The sequence below is a fragment of the Amborella trichopoda genome, chromosome 13, assembly GCF_054954075.1.
Source record: "Amborella trichopoda isolate Santa Cruz 75 chromosome 13, AtrichopodaSantaCruz75HAP2 v2.0, whole genome shotgun sequence".
In the NCBI taxonomy this organism is placed as follows: Eukaryota; Viridiplantae; Streptophyta; class Magnoliopsida; order Amborellales; family Amborellaceae; genus Amborella; species Amborella trichopoda.
Genome location: NC_142348.1, coordinates 4,743,791 through 4,766,344, shown reverse-complemented (window position 1 = coordinate 4,766,344; position 22,554 = coordinate 4,743,791). Strand labels below are relative to the sequence as shown.

At 37.1% G+C, this 22,554-nt stretch overlaps 1 protein-coding gene across 38 annotated transcripts; it reads right to left on the bottom strand.

The window, feature by feature from the left end:
• Positions 1-1,756: 1,756 nt before the first annotated feature.
• MEE44 (Nucleotidyltransferase family protein) lies at positions 1,757-22,322 on the bottom strand. 38 transcript variants are annotated; one of them, XM_088856413.1, is made up of 20 exons: positions 21,139-22,322; positions 18,029-18,544; positions 17,753-17,914; positions 15,771-17,633; positions 14,972-15,088; positions 13,033-13,215; positions 12,871-12,933; positions 12,374-12,445; positions 11,999-12,265; positions 8,643-8,762; positions 7,245-7,304; positions 6,913-6,953; positions 6,735-6,812; positions 6,518-6,602; positions 4,686-4,814; positions 4,349-4,505; positions 3,261-3,419; positions 2,911-3,091; positions 2,523-2,641; positions 1,757-2,018 (listed from the first exon to the last, which is right to left on the bottom strand). In XM_088856413.1, the coding sequence occupies exons 1-15, from the start codon at positions 22,009-22,011 to the stop codon at positions 4,770-4,772; spliced, it is 4,545 nt and encodes a 1,514-aa protein (XP_088712539.1). In that variant the 5' UTR covers positions 22,012-22,322; the 3' UTR covers positions 1,757-2,018; positions 2,523-2,641; positions 2,911-3,091; positions 3,261-3,419; positions 4,349-4,505; positions 4,686-4,769. The 38 variants fall into 38 exon arrangements, with proteins under 38 accessions (XP_088712539.1, XP_088712538.1, XP_088712536.1 ...); XM_088856412.1 differs by having other exon boundaries at positions 2,523-2,644; positions 3,265-3,419; XM_088856410.1 differs by having other exon boundaries at positions 3,265-3,419.
• Positions 22,323-22,554: the final 232 nt, after the last annotated feature.

The window sequence follows — 22,554 nt, the reverse complement described above, 5'->3', positions numbered from 1 at the left end:
TACCCTTTCTTTTTTCTAACTATAAAATAGGTAATCCTAACTCAACTCTAAAAAGAACTAGAAAGAGAGAGGGGGAGCTCTGAAATCACATACACACATCATATCAAGTGTTCACCAAAATGGAAACTTTAGACAAGTCAAAAGAGTTCAACTCTTTACATAGAAAAGGAACAAAAAAACATATCGACCTAGTTAAACAAAATTCCATGAATGCTCTAAGAAATCAACATTCACCACGAGAGAGATGGATTACTTATAATTGTCCAAAAAGAGAAACAAAGAGCTTCTTACTCCAGATGCTCAAAGGAACCTAGAAATCTCAAGAGAGAGGGAATCCTTATTCCCCAATGTTCCAAAGAGAGAGATGCAAGACAACATAACCCAAAATGAAAAGCAATAACTACAAAAGAATATCAGAGAAGAAATTAAACTTCCTTACCAGTTCTGTGGAATTCAAATCGGGAAACAAAAATGATTCCGATTTTTCAATTTAAAGACTTCAGGGAACTTTACACATATAAATATGAACATTTTCATATGAATAAAAATAGCAAAAATTAGTTTTTTATTTACAAAAACAAGTCCACACATTATTAACAAAAGTATTTAATCGTTCTCTCCTTTTCAGGCAGCTAAAACTCTGATGTTTTCTCTTATGTGTTGCAAATCATGGATTTTAAAGAGAAGGCCCAAGGCACACAACATCAAATGACAAAAAGAGTCCATGAGCCAAAAGGGGAAATTCCAAGGGAAAAATGGAAGAAAGCTTGGTAAATGAAATGTGAGCTTCTTCCAGAGTAAAACCACTAGCTTGAGGGAAGAAAGTTGCGGGCCCATGAGCATGTTGGCTAATTCCATGGCCTCCATTCATACTCTTAAGCCCAAAACCTTCAAATACAACAGCTCAACTCAAACCCTAAAAGGAGAGAGAGAGAGAGAGAGAGAGAGAGAGAGAGAGAGAGAGATTTAGGTGGCTCGAATGATATTTGGACTTTGAAACTTGGAGAGAGAGCAGGAATAATGAAAGAGAGAATGCTTTCATAGAAAATTTAAGAGAGAGCAGGAGAAGAGTAAACTAGTGGGTTTTGGATTGGGCAGGGAAGGTAGAAGGGCAGATTTGGAAATAGGAAAGTAACATGTTGGAAGAGTTAACCGGTGAAAGTTTGGCTCATCTTGAGAATGGAATAGGATCAGATAATCAGGCTAAAATCACCCAAGCCTATATATATATATATATATATATATATATATATATATAGAGAGAGAGAGAGAGAGAGAGAGAGAGAGAGAAAGAGAGAGTGGGGGGGGGAGAGGGGGAGGGGGAGAGAGAAAGAGGGGTGGAGAGATAGGGGAGGAAAGAGTGATGGGAGATTGACGTCAATGGAGAGAGATAGGGGAGGAAAGAGTGATGGGAGACTGACAACGTCAATGCACCCAAAGAAGCACAAGCACTTGTGCTTGATGGAGAAAAGATCAAAGAAGATATCCGACTAGGCCATCAGATGAAATTCTAGTCATTGTAATTGCAATTATCACAAATCATATGAACGTAAGGGGATATCCACCCTAAAATGTCCAACTAGTGTTGAAGGCAACAACCCCAAAAACAATGCGAGAAAGAATGTCATGAATTCATCATACACTTGACAAACACTGCCCTAAATGTTTTCTCTAATTGTAGAACACACTTACCAAAACTGCTACCAATTCTGTCTCACACATGAATATGATACAGTTATTTCTCTAACTCAAAAGGTTGTTCTCAAAGATACGATCATGGATTAAATAAGCATTGAACAGGTAATCAAATACTCACATATTAGGTATTTCTGCCACTGTGAATGCATTTAACAAGCTGACTGTACATCATCTTCTCTGACAATGCAAACTGGTTTCCATGATTACAACTTTCCAAAACAAGAAATAAACTTAGGTCTCAGTAAGTGACGGATACTGGCCCTGCAAAATTCTGCAGGTTCCTGGGAGATTTTCAATATTTTGGTTTTCCTCAAAGTTACCTGAAAAATAATGTTGAAGATTAGAAGAGAAAGTAAGATTTACAAAACCAAAAAACACAGAACAGAAGAGAAAGAAAAAATAGAATATCCCCACAATTTTTTAAGTTTCTAGAAAATTTCATTTGCAATAATTCATTTTCTCCTCAGTTCTTTTTCTTGTCTTGGCAAGTGACAATACCCTCATATAAAATGATGTGCATATCAAATTTCGCTAAGGAGAACCAAAGAGACATATACAACTAAGTAAGTAGGAGAGAAGAAACCCTCAATTTAAGGAATTTAGATTTTTTCCAAATAACTTGTGATATTTGGAGATACCTAGAAATTGGCGATAATTGCCATTATTTAGATGACTAAAGCCAATCTGAGCAATAAGCGATTAACAGCTAAGGGAGAGATGATTTTAGCAGGGAATGCAAAGGACATACACAAACACGAGACATTAGAGACGTGTCATTGTATATTTGGGTCTATATAACTGATACTACACCATGGTGCCCATACCTGTGAGGGTAGCCATCTCCAACTCGGAACCAACATCATACTCATTGTCGCATAGGTCTATTTTCCTTAGCACTCCAAATGCAGGTTGTTTCCAGAAAGTCATAACTTTATATGTACAACTGCTAAAAAAGAAACTTGATGTCAAAACTTTACTTTAAAATGAAGGTGTATTGTAGCCTCATGGGATAAGGTGTCCTACTGGAGAATGGCTGAAGATTAACTGTAGCCAGGCGAATGTTATTATGGTCCCATACCAGTTAATCTCCAGCCATCTGTCAGTTGAAATGGACAGTGCATACAGCCTGCAAGTGCCATATGCGATTATCCATTGGAATAAAGCATATGTTTCCTTAAATGAATATCGTTTGATCGTACAGTATTTCATTACCTTTAGCAACTAACACTGGAGTTCGTCCTTTAGGGTTTCCTAACCACAGCAACCTTGAGAATCTTCTTGAACATTGACCATGAGTAATGTAGCACAAAAATGCTCCCCACCTCTCCTCAGTCCCTTCATTATATGATGCAAACTACTGCACAGAAGTGAATGCCCATCCATTCTCCTCCAACTTTAACACTCAAAACAGTGGAAGCAGAACAGCGTTAACTCAAAATCACAAAAGAAGATATAAGAAGAAAAGAACACGATAGACAAGAAAAAAAGAAGTTTATGCCCCATTGTTCTTCCATTTTGCTTCTGTTTTGATAGGGAGAGCTAGGAATTGGAACGTGAGAGACCTGCCTGATAATCCCTGAGGAGATAGGTTTTTGGTTGATTTCTTCAGCCCAATCAGTTTCTCTCAGATGGTTGGACAATCAATCAGTTTCTTCTTCCCAATCATTTCCTCCCAGAAGGGATCCACTCCTTTCAAAGTAGTGCTTTTGAGCTTGAAACACCTAAAAGTTGCAAAGCCCTGCTAATAATTAATAACCGTATCTTAAAAATCAGTTTGGGTATCCGTTCACCTACTCACTGTTCCAGACTCGATTTTTCTATGAGCAAAACAAAACATAGCACATAAAAATAAAATTAACATTCGTTTCTTCGTTTGATTATGGAGGCCTGTGACTCAAACATTGACTTTTAGGCTGTATAAATATTGTCTTGCCTAAACAGATGGGAAAAAATAAACAAAACAAGAAAAACAGAAATCAACATTGAATTATAAACGGGAGGTAACAAACTGTATCTCAAGCTTTAGAGCCACCATATCTCAAGCTTTAGAGCAACCGTTTCTCAAGCTTTAAAGCAATATAGTGCTTATACTGTGACAGTGTCTAAACCTCAGTCTTGTCCTTTCGCCTTAGGGTTGGACACAAAATGATCGTATTAAATAGATCAAACACCCCCCACCCCCCTTGCCCTATCTCTCTCTCTCAATGACACAAATGAAGGAAATTGTGCTTTATAAACCTAGCTCGATTGAACTACGTGTGATATCAATTTGCGAGTCCACATATACAACAGAGCTCTGGCATTCCACGCTGGAAATTCAGATGACTAAGAGCTGTGAGAATATTTTTCCCATTAACTAAAGAGGAATCTATATTATAATCCATTGGGCTAAGGACTTTGAAGAATTAGCCCATGACCTTCAACATCCATTGGAAATTTGGAATGATGGACCATGATGCACAGAGTTGGAACAGAGTGTATCAAGACAATTGATAACCCCAATAGTGGATCCCAGTCTCCCTCCATCAGAATGACCCAATAGACTATGATTTTTTCCATATTCTTTATCTAACTGAAATGGACCTTTCGGCACTACTACTCATGATTTGCGGTTGCCAAGAAAATCAACTGAAAGCAAAGCCCCTTTTACCTTGATCTGACCATAGCTCCCATGTGATTTGTCCTTCCTAAAATTGGCCTATGCGGGGAATAATCTTCGAAAGAATTCTGCATGATTTTCCATCACTTACATCTGCAGATAAGCAAACGATCTCCTCTTCCAAAATGGAGTAAGCATCTGCAAATGCCTGCAAGATAAAGTACTTAATCCAATGGATAACAAACTGAAATTTTGAGAAAAGTACACTATAATCCAGTACTGGAAAAAATAGTCCATTCGGTCATCAACCTCCATTAAAATAATGGACACTGAAAATAATGGACACTGACAGGAAGATAGTGAGACCAAAAGAAGACGGCATGATCACCTCAAGGTGGGTCCACATTCCCTCTGACACAGTCCATGGCCCCATTTGACAGTGATGACCCAAACTCGAGCCCGTTACAGTATATTAACCATAAATTCGAAGTAGAGAACTTAGGTTCAGGAAGGAAACCTATTTTATATGAATTTCGAATTTTTCAACAAATTCGCCAGTGCCTTGGTGTGTTATTGCAGCAATTTAAACTAGGCAGAATTTTCAAATGAAGAAACAGAAATGAGGCAAATAAGTATAAGGGGGGGAAAAGTGAGATTTCCACAAACTATATATATATATATATATATATATATATAGGAAAAAACTCATGTACGCCCATGGGCTTACCATAGAGAATGCGCCTAACGGCCTAGATTGAATCTGGGCCGATTTGACGCTCACAGATGTTCAATGGTGTTTGAATTTTAATTTTTTTTTTACAAATCGGATTGACCTGAAATTTTTTTTTAGTGTGTTCATCAAAAATAGGAAAATCTACCAAAAATATCAAAAAAATATTTTACATAAAAAACATTGACCAAAATACCCATGAAATGTTTTGGGGGGTATTTTAGTCAATTTTTTCATGTAAAATATTTTTTTTGATATTTTTAGTGGATTCTCTTATTTTTGATGAACACACAAAAAACAAATTTTCGGTCAATCCGAGCTGTAGAAAAAAAATTAAAATTCAAACACTATCAGGCATCCATGAGCGTCAGATCGTATTCTCTACGGTAAGCCCGTCAGCGCACCGTAGCATCTTCCACATATATATATATATATATATATATATATATATATATATATATATATATATATATATATATATATATATATATATATATATATATATATATATATAACACTACGCAACGCCTATAGGCGAAAATAAACAGTAATTTCGTTCATTTTTGCCTATGCTCATCACCGTCCAAAGTTCATCCCACGGTCACAATTGTCCAATAGTGTTTCATTTTTTTTTTCTACAAATCAAAATAATCTGAAATTTGGAACCTGTGTTCATCAAAAATAGGCGAATCTAATAAAAATATAAAAAAAACAATTCGTAAAATATAAATTGACCAAAATACCCCTGAAATTTTATGGGGGTATTTTGGTCAATTTATATTTTACGAAATATTTTTTTCATATTTTTATTAGGTGCACCTCACTAAGATGTACACACGCTCCAAATTTCAAATCATTCCGATTTATAGAGATAAATAAATAAAAATGAAACACTACCAGACAATCGTGACCGTGCGATGAACTTTAGACGGTGATAAGTATAGGCGAAATCACTGTTCATTTCGCCTATAGCCGTTGGGAAGACTATTTCGATATATATATATATATATATATATAAACACACACACACACTAGAATTACAAATTCATGAAAAATTGATTCCACACATTGTCAAAGGCATTTAATTATGTTCATGAAAATCAATGGTAACTTGGTGGCTAGAGTTCCACATTTTAGGCCATATTAGTTAAAAAAAAATCTTCTCTTTATCAGAAAGCCAGGTTCAAACCCAAAATTGACCAAAAGTCAAGCCCAATAATGAAGATATTGACACCAAACTTGACAGATAGGTCTTGGAGATACAAAAATTAAAGAAAAAGGTTTAGGCACCAGGTGCTCCAAACCCTAGTTTGGAAAAATTTACATTGCAGAATTGTAATTCTTGTCAGCCAATTGTTATTTTACAATTTATTGATGTGCAACCATTAGTTCTATATACTACGGATGAAGCCATGACCTAAGCACTTTTCAGCAAGTTGGACAAAAGGATCACAAGTAGAGTCTAACAAGACGAGGGATTATACGCAAACCTTAATACATTGAAGTATGCGAAAGCAGTTCCTCCCTATGTTATTTGTCGGATAAAGAGGATCATCAATGTGCAAAGGATCAATGCTGCAAAGTCCAAGCCGAAAAAAAAAAATATGTAGAGAGACCAACTAAACAAGTAAGTGAAAGTCCTTCAATATTACCTAGGACCTCCTTCTCTACTCTAAACGAGAAGGGAACAAAGTTCTTCAACATTACCTAGGACCTCTTTCTCTACTCAAATAAACTCCACTTCCTTGGATTGAAATACGCATTTGTCGTGGATCAAACACACTTCTAGAAAAACATCATGAAACAAAAAAATAATGAGAAATGATGTCTTCTAAAGTTCAATAGAAACCATACAAATCACACCATTGAATATTTGTCATCTTACCCAAAGAAGTAAAGGAAATCCATCAGAAAGCTCCCTAAGTTCTGCACACATCAAGGAAAGTTACCAGTATGAAAGAAAATCAATCAGTGTGAAAGAAAATCAACATTTGGATGCAAAGAAATCAGAAATACCACATGCTGAACTCCTCTTAAAAAGTCAATCTGAGACAAGCAGACTCACTTGAGCAGACAAGATACAAGAGAGACAGTAGTTCCAACGCAAACATGATGAAATAGTTTCAACTTTTTGAAGCAAATGAATAACATGTTCACATTCATTCAGAAGAAGAATCGTCTATATTCATTTGCTTGTTAAAATGTCGCCATATATACCTGATTTAGCAACCGACCTAAATGATGCTCATGCTGAAGGAACCGTATAATCAGTAACACCTGCAAAATGGATTCGAACAAGAGCAAGCACAGTCAGATTCAAAATCTGTGACAACTTCAAGGTACATACTACATATAAAAATCATAACCACACAGATGCAAACAAGATAAAGAATAGACATCAGTCATCAATATTTGTATGAACATGCATGGAGCATATGCTTCAAAGCTATTACACTTTCAAGTTTCATCCTAAAAAAAGGTCCCAAAATGAGAAAGCTGCAATAAACAAGAAAGCAAAATTGAAAGTGTCAAAATGAGAGAGTCACAAAAGAAGGATTGATAGAAAACATTCACCACTAGAAACACCAAATTTTTGTGGCAATCGGGTTTTGCCAAAGGCAACATATACATACATTAACAACTTTAGTAGTTTGAGCACTACAATCACGATAGAAATGACTAAGTTTACTTGCATTTGTTTCTGATCTCATAGGCATGTTCCATGAAGCTGGTTTTTTTGTTGAGTTTCCTTATATACATGACAAAAACACTAGAAATATACTCCATAGACAATGAGGTAATTATTCGTGATGTTGATTATTGCCGGATTTTACTTAGCTTGTGATGTCGATTACTGCCAGATTTGAGTCTCTTACAACCTGGAGCATAACATATTTACCATATCTTTCTCTTATTCTAAAAATTGAGCATGACAGTTCTTTAGTTGATAGTTGATACTGCACACAGTGAATGATACAGAAGCAAATATGCACATGCCTTATTTTGTTGATTTATATCAAATGTGAACTTTTCAGATATTGATAAGAAAGATGTGCTGTTCCTTTTTTTTTTTTTTGTGTGGTTCAGACTTCCCTACATTTCATATTTCCTGTATGTGTTTCTGTATTTTAGATTTCTATTACGTGTTGGTGTAGCACCTTGGGGATTCATTTTCTTTGCTTGGTCTGTCTTGTCGATGTGACTCGACAAGATCAAGTCAGATTCAACCAGGTTTATGCCAAATATATTGTCGCCGAAGAAGAATATTCACATCCAAGTATTACGTGACATAATAAAATTGATTTTTCATCTACGCAGAATGAGAACATTTGATTAGAAAACAAAACAAAATATTGACAAAGGGGAGTGTTGGAAACACCCATAGAAACCATATAAAAACCCAACTTTACAAGTCACAACTCAAGAAGCCAGTACAATTAAAATATTCAAAGAGGGGAAAGTTAGCCACTAAAGTACGGGTAGCTTCAGTTTTGACTGTATCTGTGGGTGTTCATTTGGTTTTCTTGGGTTTTCCAACAATTCCCTTCATAATATATGCTGCAGATGCAAGATTCAATATCTAGAGAGCATATAAAGAGAAGGAACAAAAATTACCAAGCAATATGAACTTAGGCCACCTGAGTAGGAGTGATCTAAGCTACGGCATGCCAAGAACTGCTTCAGTACCATAGCAAGAGGTATCGCTGCAGGAAACTGCCCAGTGAGCTCTCTAACCTGTCAAACAAAAAGTAAAGTTACAGATATCCTTAAAAATTTATCCAATGCTATTCCATTATCAATAATCAACCAAAACAAACCTAGTATGTCTCCAAAGCCAACAATGGAGGAAGCGACCTCAGAATGAACAAAGAAGGCATGAAAAGACCTATTTTAAACCACCTTAATTTATTCTCACCTTTCTGAACAAGAAAACATTATTGAGTGTCCGACACTTGGGAATGAAACACCATCTCCAAAATATGGAGGGACATGTCTCATCAAGTCCCACACGACTCAGTAGAACATGGATGCTAGACTTATTTTTAAGGGGCCATGGCAACATAAGCTTTTGAAAAACAAAACTAAAGGAAGCTATGCGCTTATGCAGACTTGCAACTCACAGAACACCAATTCACGGTATTCAGCGTATCCATCCCACATATCAAATAGACAAATATAACTTATTTTAGAATACAACAAATTACAAGCATGGATATCAGTACTTAAGAACCTAAAACTAGCCCAAACAATAAGTGAATTCACACATATAAGCTCACATAAATGCTAGAACTCAAATAACTTAGAAGCCAAAAAGAAACTTGCCCATTTTTAAGCTCAAGCCTGGTTGATTCAAGACAAAATGGAAACTGTGTTTGTGTGGGTTTATTCATACACACACATACATACATACACACATACATACATACAAGTATATACATATACATATACATATGTGGATCTCGTATTGGTGCACCAAGGCTCGCTTTTGTTACTATGCGGGCCCTGAGATCAGCACCATCCATAGGATTGGATAGTGCCGATCGGACCCAAAACTGCAGGCACGAGGAATAAGGAACAAGAGGCCCCAGTTGCCTCTTTTTACTCTCTCATCTGCTTTCATTTTTTAACACAATCTCTCTCTCCCTGTGCTAGTCTTTCTAATCAAATAGAAGAAATGTGACATGATGGTGCATCACCATTTATCTCCACTAACCCATTGCTTAATGCACTCCACTTTTCTTCTCCACCATGCGTAGACCACAAAACAATCCACACCTAAAAAGTCCAAGGAAAAGCCCTAATTCAACGGAATGAAGAAATCACCCACCATGTTCATAATGGCTCCAACACTGATGCCCTAGAACTCTTTACCAAACTTTGTCAAATTCAGCTCAAAATTCAACTTCTACTAACGTTTTAAGGCCAGTGCAGTGCAAAGTTGGGTTTTCTTCATATGGGGAAACAAATTCATTTCGCCCTTATAAAACTTGGTTTTGAAGCAAATATCTGTAGTGGAAGCTCAATGGTAGATATATGCGGTAAATGCAGATAACTCTCTGATGAAACATGGATTTGATAGAATCCAACAAAGAAACAGTTAATGTGGTAGTATAGATAAATGGTCCATTCCTGAAGTTATTCAGCTTTGTTTGGAGAGATACAGTATGGTTCTTGTGTATCTCATCCAGTACAATTTGATGATTTTTACATTCAAGGACCTTTTTGGAATCAAGAGGTGAAACAAGAGGGGAATATGTAGTAGAGAAAGAAACTTGTTATGTTTTGTGTTTTTTTTTTTTTTTCTTTGGTTTTTTGCTCCTTTATTGAGGCGTTTGCAGGTTCTCTCTCTCCATTAGAGAAAGGTGGGGTATGGGTGTTGGGTTTGGTATGACAGAGAGAGGTAATGTTGTTGAAAAAATGGAGAGAGACAGAGGATGGTGCTTGAAGAAAATTGGGGGAACCTGTTCCTTTGTTCGCCAGTAACCCACCGGTCATGTTGTTTTTTTTAAATGCATTCTAAAACAAGCACCATCCCTTCAAGTGGACATTGCCTATAGTGGAGCCTGCAATTATTGGGGTCAACATGAATGCAAACTTGCACACATGCGCATGTGCTCGCACACATATTATGCGCTAAATGTGGGTTCCAATGGGTATCGTGTCAGATTTTAAAGCAGTCCTATTTCAATATGTTTATTGATGGGATACCTCTATTTAAAACTATTTCTTATCATAAAATACACCTTCCTTCCCAAACTGCACCTTCAATTTTTTTTATAATCTCCTTCCCAAACTACATCCTTACCCCTATTCGCAAAACCGGCCAGGCCAACCCGGACCCAGTCAGGTTACTCGAACCGGCCACTGGCCGTGGCCCAATCGGCTTGAACACCCTAACTTAAAAAAAAAAAATCTAAAAACTATAACAATTAACATAGACTAAAATAAAAATTTGTTTGTAACACATTTTTAAATGTCTTCTATTGTTTTGGAAAAGATTGGGAAGCATTTTGACCGTAAATACTTCTTTTTACATTTTCCCATCTTTTTTGGATTATTTCTAAAGTATCCGTGGGCAACAAATTGATTTTGCAAAATCTATTTTTTCACTAGTTTTTTAATCTCATTTGGATGTATTTTGTTTAATTACTTTTAAACATACTTTCCATAATTTTGGCGATCTTTTGAGGTTTTTTTTAAGATTTTTTACCTTTTTTAGGCCGGTTGGGACCTGCCCAATTAGGGCCGGTTACCCGGACCAGTTCCGGGTTACTTGGACCCGGCCATGGCAGGGTTCCGAGGCCGGTTCATGCAATCGAACATTGATCCTTATTACCCCATTACTGGTATCTCATCATACAAATTAGTCTAATTTAAATTAAGATCTTATATTTTCATTTCTTATTTGAAATAAAATTAGAACTTAGATTTTAAACAAACTCTATTTTAATATTTATTTTAGGAATACCTCTATTTCAACCTATTATCACAAAATAACCCTTTCTATTTAAAAACTATTTCCATTCAAAACTAGCCCACTTTTGCATTTTCCATCATCTTAAAAATAGAAAATTTAGTCTAATTTATCTTATCTTTTGTATGTTAATATAAAAAATAAAGTTCAAACTTAAATATGAATATGTCTTTCAATAGAACAATTTAGATAACAGAAAAATTTCCTCACACCACAGCCGTACTGCAGCCCCGGCCACATGTATTGTCCTTTTTGAAACAAATGGTCTGTCAGATTTCCTGAAAAAAAATGTCTTAGAAAAGGAGAACCTCTCTCCCCCTCTCCAATGCTTGTGCATCACAAGAGCTGCTTGCTACAGTGTAAGTGGGGGCGCACACACACACAACATGCACGGACTCATACAAGCACACACACACATGCACACACGCACATACACATGTACACACGTATACAGTGGCATAACACATTAGCAAAGAGTTTGACTTTGGTATCATACCAATTCAGTAGTTTGAAGCCCTGTATGTGATGATGACTCAAAACTGATGTCCACTCGAACTGATTTCCTATCTCCAGCGTCCCCAGGTCTATTTTCTGTACAATTTGGCACAGAACACTCTGAACCAGATTTGTAAACATCAGCAGCCATGCCATGATCATCAGTTAGTTGATGTGTTCCATCTTTTGAGGAATGCAACAGACAATTACTTGTGTTATCATTGTCAAGGTCACGAGGAACTTCAGCCACAAGCATGATAATGGGAATCTGAAAGCACGATCCCAACAAAGATTGAGTGGCAATTCTTCAAATGGAGATGGAAACATAAAGTTACAAGAAAATGACTACAGCAATTGGGGATGAAAATGACATTACAGCAGTGTTTTCCACGACTTTAAGAGAATCACTTTTAACCCATTCTTGGTTGGCCAGGTAACGTGCTGCATGCTGTGGGGAAGGGGGGAGAGAGAGAGAGAGAGAGAGAGAGAGAGATGAGTTAATACAAGCAAAAGATCAATAGGATATAAAAACGCAACCTACCAACATAAGATATAGCAACAGAATAAGATACAAAAGCATCCACACCTAACTCTACAGAGCTGTAGCACAAACTTTTTAGAGCCGGAATTTTTCTCTGATAGACATCTCCCATGCTATTAGGGCCTTCTATAGCTAGGTTTCTATATATGGAACGTTTAATAACTGGAGAGATCTCAGAGGAAATGGTGAAGTGGAAAGCATACTACTACATCATCCTTATTAAGAGAATGTCAATAGCAAAATCCTTGTTACTTTTAAGATGATAGCAAAAATTAAATACAAAATTTAACAATGACAAAAACCCAATTTCCCAAAAAGAAAATGTTGTGTACCTGAAGACAAGTTTCCTTTATACCATTACGACCCTCCAGAATCCCAGCTTCTTTAATGGGTTCCTAGTAAATAGCAACAATGTAAATCTTCCATGCTATCAACAGAAAGCCAGCATAAATTAAAGAAGAATTGAAAGGATATTCTCATCATGCAATATTTACCAAATTCCGAACTGGAGGGAGACAAACAACAAGATCAACATCACTTGTGGGAAGAGCTAAACCAGTTGCATTGGAACCAAAGATCTTTGTCCTGGAACGAGGCCAGAGAACCTGGAGAGAATGCGCAACCCTATTGACAGCCCAATTGATGAATGGCTTCTTTACCTGATTTTCTGCGGCAACCTGAAATTTGTAGAAGAATGAAGAAACAGCCTCACTAAGTGAGAAACAAAAAAGTAGAAAAAATGATCCATTTAGATACTCAAGAACCTGATATTGAACTTTTTTTTTAATTATAAGTAAATGTTATTAATTGCTATTAATTTTATTACTCAATCACTATTGCAGCTTTTATCATTGAGTTGTCCTTTTCAAAAAAAAAAAAAGGGTTATAACCTTTAAACAAATCATTTGATCTTATCCTTTTTTTAAACCCAAAAAAAAAAAAAAAAATCAAACATGATAACTTATATCTAAATGAGTGCATTATTTACTCATAAGTCATAACGCAATAACGTACATTATTGGTTAAAACATTAAAGGCTGTGGTTATCCTATTTGGCAAGGCCGCAGCTCAAAACCCCACAAGAGAATGCACTTTCCACTGGAACTGCATTTTGCCACCAGATTTGAGGTGCAGCTTTATAAAGCTACAGCCTATAAAACAAATTCCCAACAATAAATTTAGCTTCCTTTTTTGCTTCCAGTGCTGGAACTTCATTTTCCCACAAGATTTTGGAGCATGGCTTTATAAAGCCACGGCCCTACAAAAACTTTCCAAACATTAAAGTTCAATCCGCCTTACACTTCAGAAATTCCGATTTTCTATAAATTTCGATTTTCTATAATGATCAATATATTGTGATAGAATTGCAAAAACATTTGAATATTTATCAAACATTTTAGAGAATCTGCTATCAAAAAGAAAAAAATTGTCAGTGTACTAATTTAACACTTCATCCACGCACCTTTTAATTGTTGCATACATTTCATATATGGGAATATGTCAAAAGCCTTCAAAGGAGCAATTATTGATTTTAACCCTCCAGAAAAACTAATATGTGCAATTTAATTTGTAAAAAAGGCTTTTTTTTTTTTTGTGGAAGGGCAAAAGTGGAGATTGCCTCTGCATCATGCTTGCTACGTAGATGCATTGTTCAAAATTACAACAAAGTGCATGAGATAAGTATTAAATTTGTAGATATTTTATGGCTGTCTAACATATTAATCTTTTGTTAGTTTCTTGATAAAATAAATACAAAAATATACAAAGAAGATTCTATAAGCCAACAGGCTGATACTTACAGTAATAGCTAGAGGATTTGTTAGGGCTGAAACTTTACATATCTTGGGTTTAATACACAAGCAATTTAAAAATAAAATAGATTTTGAGTTCTTGGAGGCCAAGATACTCCATCCACCAAATAGGTGGCCTGCATTGATTGAAAATGGCAGACTAAATTTCCCCCTTTTTTTGAAAAAAAAAAAAAAAAGTGTTGCCTAGATGAGATATATATGTGTTCATCACTTGGGTCCAACAGTAACCTACTTTCTAAAGTAGGTAGCTTATGGCCCAAAGCAGCACGCTTGTATAATATTAATATTTTTACATAAAATACAGATTTTACCAGAACAAAAGCATAAGTCAGTGAAAATCATTTTGCTGAGTCAACAGATAATTACCAAGAATTAGGGGTCAATTGAGGAACATTCAAGAAGATGGATGCATATTGCAAAATCACTATTTCCATAACAACATAGAGGAAAAGAATGTCTTTCTTCTTCCAATAGAACAAGTACAGTACATGTTACAACAAATTAGGGAAAGAAAGGAATGAACAAGTGTGTGCAAATGTAACCAGTGGACAAGTTAAATCCCAAGAGAACCAAGTATTGACGGCATAAGCTTTAAAATAAAGTAATCTAACATAATCCTTACCTGCTTGCAGAAGGATTCAATTTCTTCATGAAGAAGACCATGCATCTTCGAGAGAGACGCCTTAAGACTAGGAGAGTTCAATAATTTTGGAGACTGCAGAGGAAATGCAACATCCGGCTGAACATAACAAAATATTCGTCAAGCTAGGCATGCTTATCATATCGATAATCCCAAAAGTAATCATCACTAGTTCCTCAGTAGCTTCAAGAATCAAAAAGTTCTCAATTCCCAAAATAATTCATTAATTTTTTTCAAAATTTCTCAAAAGATTAGGCAAGATATCCAGCAATTCTATTTAAGTTCAAAATTTGAAAATATATTTTTTGAGCAAATTTTTCATGGATAGACCTGATAATTCAACAGCACTGACGGATTCACAGACCCCACCAGAAACCATCCATTTGTTGGACAGTGTGGACCGCCCATACAATGGCAACAAGAACTATAGTTTTAAGAACTCAAACTTAATAGTGTTTTCTGTGCAATTGATCACAAGGTGAATCAAGAGCTGTTTGCAGAACTACAGTTCCTGTATATCCTCCTAACATGGTTTTTGGGGTGTTCATCAATTCTGTAGAAATGGACAGCCTAATTCATAGTTTTTCACTTTTTCCTAATTTCTTAAATCATATGAAGTCTACAATTGTGTACATTTTTGTTTTAATGAAATTTTATGAAAAAAAATAAGCTAAATATTTAACCTAGAGAAAAAAATTAAACCTAGCCAAAAAATTAAGTTAATCATTGAAGTTGTTCTTGAGTTTCTATTTTGACCTATGAGTCGACATATCAAACTTACATGTTCGTGATCAAGAGCTAGTTGAGAGATACTGAACAGGTGATCTTGCAAAGCTCCGGCTAGAGGTTGAATCATAGATGTGCCTGCAAGGCATTTACTCCTCCAAGAGGGCCACACAACCTCAGCATTATCTATACGTAGGTGAGATTTCTCTGAATGAGCTTCATCACTGTACCAACTCCGCATACCCCAATGCCTTGGGCTTGAACTGCCTGACCTCACTGTTGGGATCCCTCTCTGTTTCCTAGATTCATCAACAGGAGATGGTGGAGGAGGTCGTGGGGCCCGTGGAACACAAAGCACGACGGGTGATGGCGGCCTTTTGATACGTGATGGTTCCTTCATAGTTCGAGGTATACATGGGCTTTTTCGGTCATGATTGAACATAAACTCTGACCTTGATCCCTTCCTAGAAGGATTGGGAATAACAATAGGCCTCAAAATATGGCATGGAAGCAAATCCCCAGTTATTCCCTCTACAACACTAACAGGAGAGTTGGTCAAAGAGCTTGAGAGTTTCTCCTCTGATGGAACTTCTTGTGCTGTTGAAGAAGCTTGAAGAACCTTCCCATTAGTTTCATTTCCTGGCATGACATAACCAAGGCTAGGGGCCATAGGATCAAATGGAGAACAAAAAGACCCAGCAGGAGGAGAAGAGAGGCCGCCAGTTCCGTAAGAACCAGATAAACCGGGCACACCAACTATGTCATCTATGGCTCTATTAAGCTCTGCTTCATGCCAAGCCCATGAACTGTCCTCAGAGCTCATAGAAGGGGGTCGTGAAAAGCCAGTGCCAATATGGTCAGCTGTGTTCCAATACATAACACCACCACCAAAAAACTGGTTATAATCTCTAGCAGATATTGGAAGAAACTCAGATTCTTCTTCTGATACCCAATAGTTTTCATTCACGTCTACCTGGTCTTGTGCATGTTTTTTATCATGGTGGTCTTGGGTCGCCCCAAAGTACTTCCTCTCATCCTCGTTCTTCACCCCATCGAGTTGATGCCCATGCATGGTGAAGGTTGGGCAGAATGAAGAGTTTAGCCCAGGAATAAACCCAGGATCAAAATTATATGCAAAAGATGACGCCAAACTATTCATGCTTCTCACCATTGGTGGCCAATCAAAACTCATTGGCAAAGCACAGGAAGACAAGACTCTACTCCGACCACCTTCATTTGAAGCATTCCTCGCTGAATTTCTAGTGGGAAGTTGATGGGGTTTAAGCCAACTGCGACCGACATCTAAATGCAACCAATCTGTGTCTGGTGGGAGACGTGCATTCCGAGGTGGCAAACGAAGATGGGTCACGCTAGGCCACTCATACGATGTGGACCCAATTGAATGAGTGAAACTGTGATGGTTGTTATTCTCGGCTTCTGTCTTCTCAGGCTGTGCAGTTTCACCACTTGGCATCACAGATTGATATGGGTCTAGAGAGTTAGAAACACATGCTGGTGATAAACTGGAAACTATGCATCCTGACTTATGAGATGCAAGCCCTTCCTCACCTGGGGCAACTAAACCTTCTGGAACCTTGGCCACTCTTCCATTTGGATTAAGCAAGGACCCAAAACTAGAAATATCTCCCTGAACATCTCTAATTTCAGTCACTGAGGAGTGGTCAAGAACCAAATCATTATTTAAGGTACTAGGCTCTAAAATCTTCTCTTGTTTTTCTTGAGAGAAACAATTGGATCCTTCAGAGAACTTCCCATTACTCACGGTGTGCACCTCGTTACCATCATTTTTATCTGAATTTTTTGAACTTGACTTTTTCTTCTTGCTCTTAAGCCTTCCCTTTCTTCTCTTCTTGCAGATGGCATCGACACCCGGATCAACCAACTTCTTGATGGGTTCCTACAGGAGAGAACAAGCACTACATAAGAGACATACATATAATGCTATTGTAAAAGTTAACAGTAAAAATTTGTATACAAAATAAAATAAGATTGCAAAAGTTAGGGATCAAAACTAACCATGCTCATTTCTTCGACCACTGTCTTGTGGCATAGATGATCCTCCAGATTTCCAGAGCCAATCATGCTATTGGTCTCATGAGTCCCCACTGAGAGAGCATTCTGCATGTTCCCATTGTTTGAACTATTTTCCTCCCTATCAACAGATCTGCACTCATGACCCTAGAGATAATCCCATAAGAAAATTAGAACAAGTTTTTTTTTTTTTTTTTCTCTCTTTTTATACATCTTCAGCAAAAAAAAAAGCTTTTCAGGTAACCCAATAGAACAAAAAACCTTGCATCGACCGTGTTGAAGATGATCATCCTCCGCCGCCTTCACTTCCACATGCATGCTTCTCCTGTTGCGACCTTTTCCCTTTTTCTCTTTCTGATAGACAGTGCTATTGCTACTCTTCCCTTTGCATTTATTTGCTGAGGCCTTGTGGTTGTCATCTCCCAAAAGATCAATTCTAATACAATCAGTTGAGAGCTTCATGAGGACTTCACGAACTCTCCTCAAAATATAGTCTGAGACACTATGAACAGAACCTAATGTGCTAAAGAAGAGTTTCTCTTCGTCAGGAATTTTGTTCTCATAAGCAAAACCAGAAACTGAAAGCTTCTCAAGAAGAAGCAATCCATTGGAAAGTTTGGCCAGGGATGAAGCCATTTTGGAGGCGGAAATGGGGTGGATGCTCGAGAAAAATTCTGTATTGAAATGGCTATTTTTCAACTGTGGCGTAGTACTGACTGTACAGAATTGTGTATCAACTTCTAAAACAGTGTGCTTCCCATTAACAATCTCCTTTGCCTGAAAATATACGTATAAGGAAACAATTATAATGGCTTTGTACCATAAAATCAAAATTCATCATGTCTATACATGTGTTTCTGCATCCAAGAAAAAATTTCCAATAATCATTAAATAAGTCCTAAAATGTGTATTCAAACAAACTAAATGCATCAGTTTGGGGAATACACACCTGAAACCAACGGTATAGAGCGATACATATCATTATATCAACACCTAAGCTGCAGGTTCAATTTCAAACCTGCCACATGAAATTTTTCTTTTTCCCTAAAGCATGGACTAATAAACAGTGTTATCAAGACCAGACCTGACCGGCCAAACCGCCAAACAGCCCCATGGCCAGAATATTATAGAACAGGTCAAAACCGGTGGTCTGACCTGCCAGTTGTGCCATTTCTACGTGCCTTCTCTGTCTCAAAATATGGACTTATTTGCATATAGCTTTGGCCAGATCTCTTGCTACTTCTCTACTTTCACTTTTCAAACAGCACACCTGCCATATTTGCAACATGATGCGCAAGTTTTAGCCAAAAAATATGACACTCCATGAAAGCCTTCCTAGTTTATCTCTCTAATATATTAGTTGTGACCCAATATTTTTATATTTTCTTGAATTTCGGACCGATTCCCCAATTTTTAACCCAGATCATGGCCCCATGGAAACCCAATCGGGTTTCTCTTTCTACTTTCCTTTTCCAACCCCTGTTTTTCAATTCTCTAGTATAATTTGGCCTAACTTTTTGCCTTCTCTTTTTGTTATTCTTTGTCACTCTCTCAAGAACACATTTTATTAGATTAAAGTCTTAAGCATACTTTTGAGATCAAAAACCTTGATTTTCTGTAAGAATTATTAGTCCGTGATCATCAGAGTTGCAAAATCCAAAACCTAGTTTCCTCCTAATCCAGATGTCTTGCTCATTTTTCTCTTCTTTGTGACTTTTTAATCAATTCTCTAACTTCTGACAAGTGCCACAGGTTTCAGCCAGACTAGTCCCTTCACCAGTTCAACAGCCGGTCTTGTCGTGATAATACCACTCAAAACCAGCGCAGACACCCATTCTCAAGAAGAGAGAAAATGAAAGAGGCACAGTGTTTCTGTTACCAGGCATTCAGCTATTAAATTTCCAACCCAGTCAAAAGTCCACATTTGTAACAAAATGACTCGAATTTGGCCATTTTCTACAAAAAGCAGCTCAAGCATATGCATCTAGTTCTGAAAAGGAAAAATGCATAACAAGGAAGGTGCCAAATTCCACGGGATTAACACACTGCTTCGTTACATAAACCCAGCTCAACAAACAACAAACATTATACTTCTACAGAGAAAATAAACAGGGAAATAAATTTAAAAAGAAAACATTACACATTATATATTTCAGCAAATAAATAAACTAACAAAATAAACAAATATTGCTTTAAAAAAATATACAACATCCCCCCTCCAAAAAGAAACAAAAAAAATCTTGAGAGGGAATGAGGGCCACAGTCTCTCTATTAAATTCTCTTTCCTAACCCTTTGACCTGCTATCTAGCTTTTTTTATTTTCCTTTTTCTTTTTTAATTTTAACTTTACTGTCTTCTTTGTGCTTTCTTGTCCAAAACATTTGGTTTTTGCCCTTCAAGAAACTTAACCATCTTAACAGAGTTGTGTCTAAGCCAATCCCATATGGGGGCTGAGTGCTCTAGCAATTGAGTATCATGGCCACTATTTGGTGTATCTAAAAATAGTGAAATGGTTGTATTTTTGGGGATCAAGGATGCAGGAGTTGGCCCAAGGGGAGAGGATTAGGAATATGGTGATCCCATGGGCATTGCTTCGACCAGTTTTTTAGGATACATGGCCATTGACTTGGTCAAGGACTGGTATCCTATGGCCTTTACAGGTCCACCATTGCTTCAACCCAGGACAGTTCAGGTTGCTCCAGTGGAGCATGTTATCAAACTGAATTTTGATGTTCATGGAGTAATCCGAACTGACAGGTATGGTAATATTTTTATACATGAAGAAGTTAGGAAGCTTGAAATCTATGAACCCACTAGGATATCCAATTCTACACTCGAAGAGACTTGTAGTATAAAATGGATTGTCTGATGTCATAAGATGGGACCGTAAAGAGTCCTTTATTTTGTGGAGGGTTGCTGATATTTGGTGAGATCTTTTCCATTTGTGACACTAAGGATTTAAGCTTGTGCCCATTCTAAGGGGAGCTAACTAGGAGGCCGATACCCTTGCTAATCATGGTGTCCTTCTAGAATCATTCTATGTGGACACATCTTCAGTGTTGAATTCCTGAGATGTTATCTTGACATCTATTGTCCTTTGTTCTATATTTTTAAGCTTCTTCTCATTCTAGTAATAAAAAATTTCATTGATGATCAAAGATTCAAAAATAATAAGAACCATCTTAACAGTAAACTATCAAAAAATTTAGAAAAAAGAGAGAAAAATCCAAAAGCTCCAAGCATAAACGGATTCCCAGAATTTTCTTTTTCTTTTGATAAATCAAAGATCCCAGTCTCCCAACTTTGGTCATCGATAAAAAATAACTGAATAACTTTAACTAAAGTCAAATTTAAATTAAATTTTGAATTACCAGGCGTTTAGCGCATTTGCTGGAAACCAGATCAAAAACCCGCTTCTTAACGCTAAAATCCAATCCTTTCCACCAATCCGCACACCCTTTAACCCTCCAAAACGCATTGTTTGTGGAACCAGCGCCAAATCCCCGTTTTTCCTTCGCCCCTTTCTTCCTGGCCTTCTCTGTCCATGAAGCCCTCAAAGCCAATTCCACTCCATTTGCCACAAATGACCCTAAGCTGTAATACCCCTTTGCCTTTAACCACCCCAATTCCTCCCATCTCGACCCCCCATTTTCCTTACCAGTCAAAAAACCACCATTTGATAGCTTATCCATGACGATGGAAAAATCATCCACATTCGCAACAAACTCTTCGGAAACTGTAACTGAATCAATCCCATAAGAGAGAAACTTCCCTTCTTCACCAATCGCATGAGAGAGAATTTTCTTCTCTGAGCCATTTGGATGAAAGAGAAATTTTCCATCTGAGCTCCCCTCGCCTGAACTGAATAGCAGGAGGCTCTTTTGAATTTGGGTCTCAGAGGTGTCAGCTACGTAGGCCCTACTCAAAAGGCCATGAGATCTTCGGAAACAGAGGGTTGGAAGGATTGAAGAAGGGCTTGAAGGGAGGTCAGAAAGGATGATGAAGAAGCCATGAGAGGTGAATTGCAGATAGTGAAGCATTTGAAGAAGGATTTGGGTCCATTGATGGTCAACAATTGTTAGGGCTGCTTGCCTTTGAGCTACAGTTAGGGTTTTGAACCAGCTAAGAATTGGGGTTCGGATATTAGTACTACCTCTGACATTAGGGTTAGGGCTTGAGGGGATAGAGGAGTGGTACAGGGCAATGTGATCAGCCAAGCAGTCTATGAGCTGTTTGGAATCCATGGAATTAGGGCTTTCATAAACTGGTCAGGGTCTCAGTTTTTTAAGAAATTGAAACAATGTGGGCTTAAAACCAGTCTCCATTTGTTGTTGCAGGAGCTGGACGCGAGGACACTGGGAAGAGAGAGAAAAAAATTGGTGCATTCTTTATAAAAGTTAGAGAGAGAGTATAATATGTGGGAGCGCGAGAACGGTGGCCCATTCACATTTCATTTGGTTCGACGCGCGTAAGTTTAGAGAGAGAGAGAGAGGAAGTTTACATGCGGTGAAAAAAGTTAGAGAGAGAAAGAGGGGGAGAAGCGGCTTAACATTTGATTGATGATTTATTTGGTGGTGAGTTAGGGGGTTGATAACAGCATTCAGTCGAATGAAATTATTCCAATATTAAAAAAAATTATTCCAACATTTACAATTTACTCCAACATTTACAATTTATTCCAACATTTACAATTTATTCCAACATTTACAATTTATTCCAATATTAAAAAAAAATTTATGTAAATATTTAATATATATTTTATTATTGCGTAAATATCTAATACTTTC

Bases quoted from the DNA above. Each gene is read 5' to 3' on its own strand.
- MEE44 (XM_088856403.1), bottom strand. From the start codon at position 22,011: ATGGATTCCAAACAGCTCATAGACTGCTTGGCTGATCACATTGCCCTG. The intron at 18,545-21,138 runs GTAATTCAAAAT...GTATATTTTCAG, and splicing joins GCAAATGCGCTAAACGCCTG to GCAAAGGAGATTGTTAATGG. The intron at 6,954-7,244 runs GTATATATGGCG...TGATGTGTGCAG, and splicing joins TAGGTCGGTTGCTAAATCAG to AACTTAGGGAGCTTTCTGAT.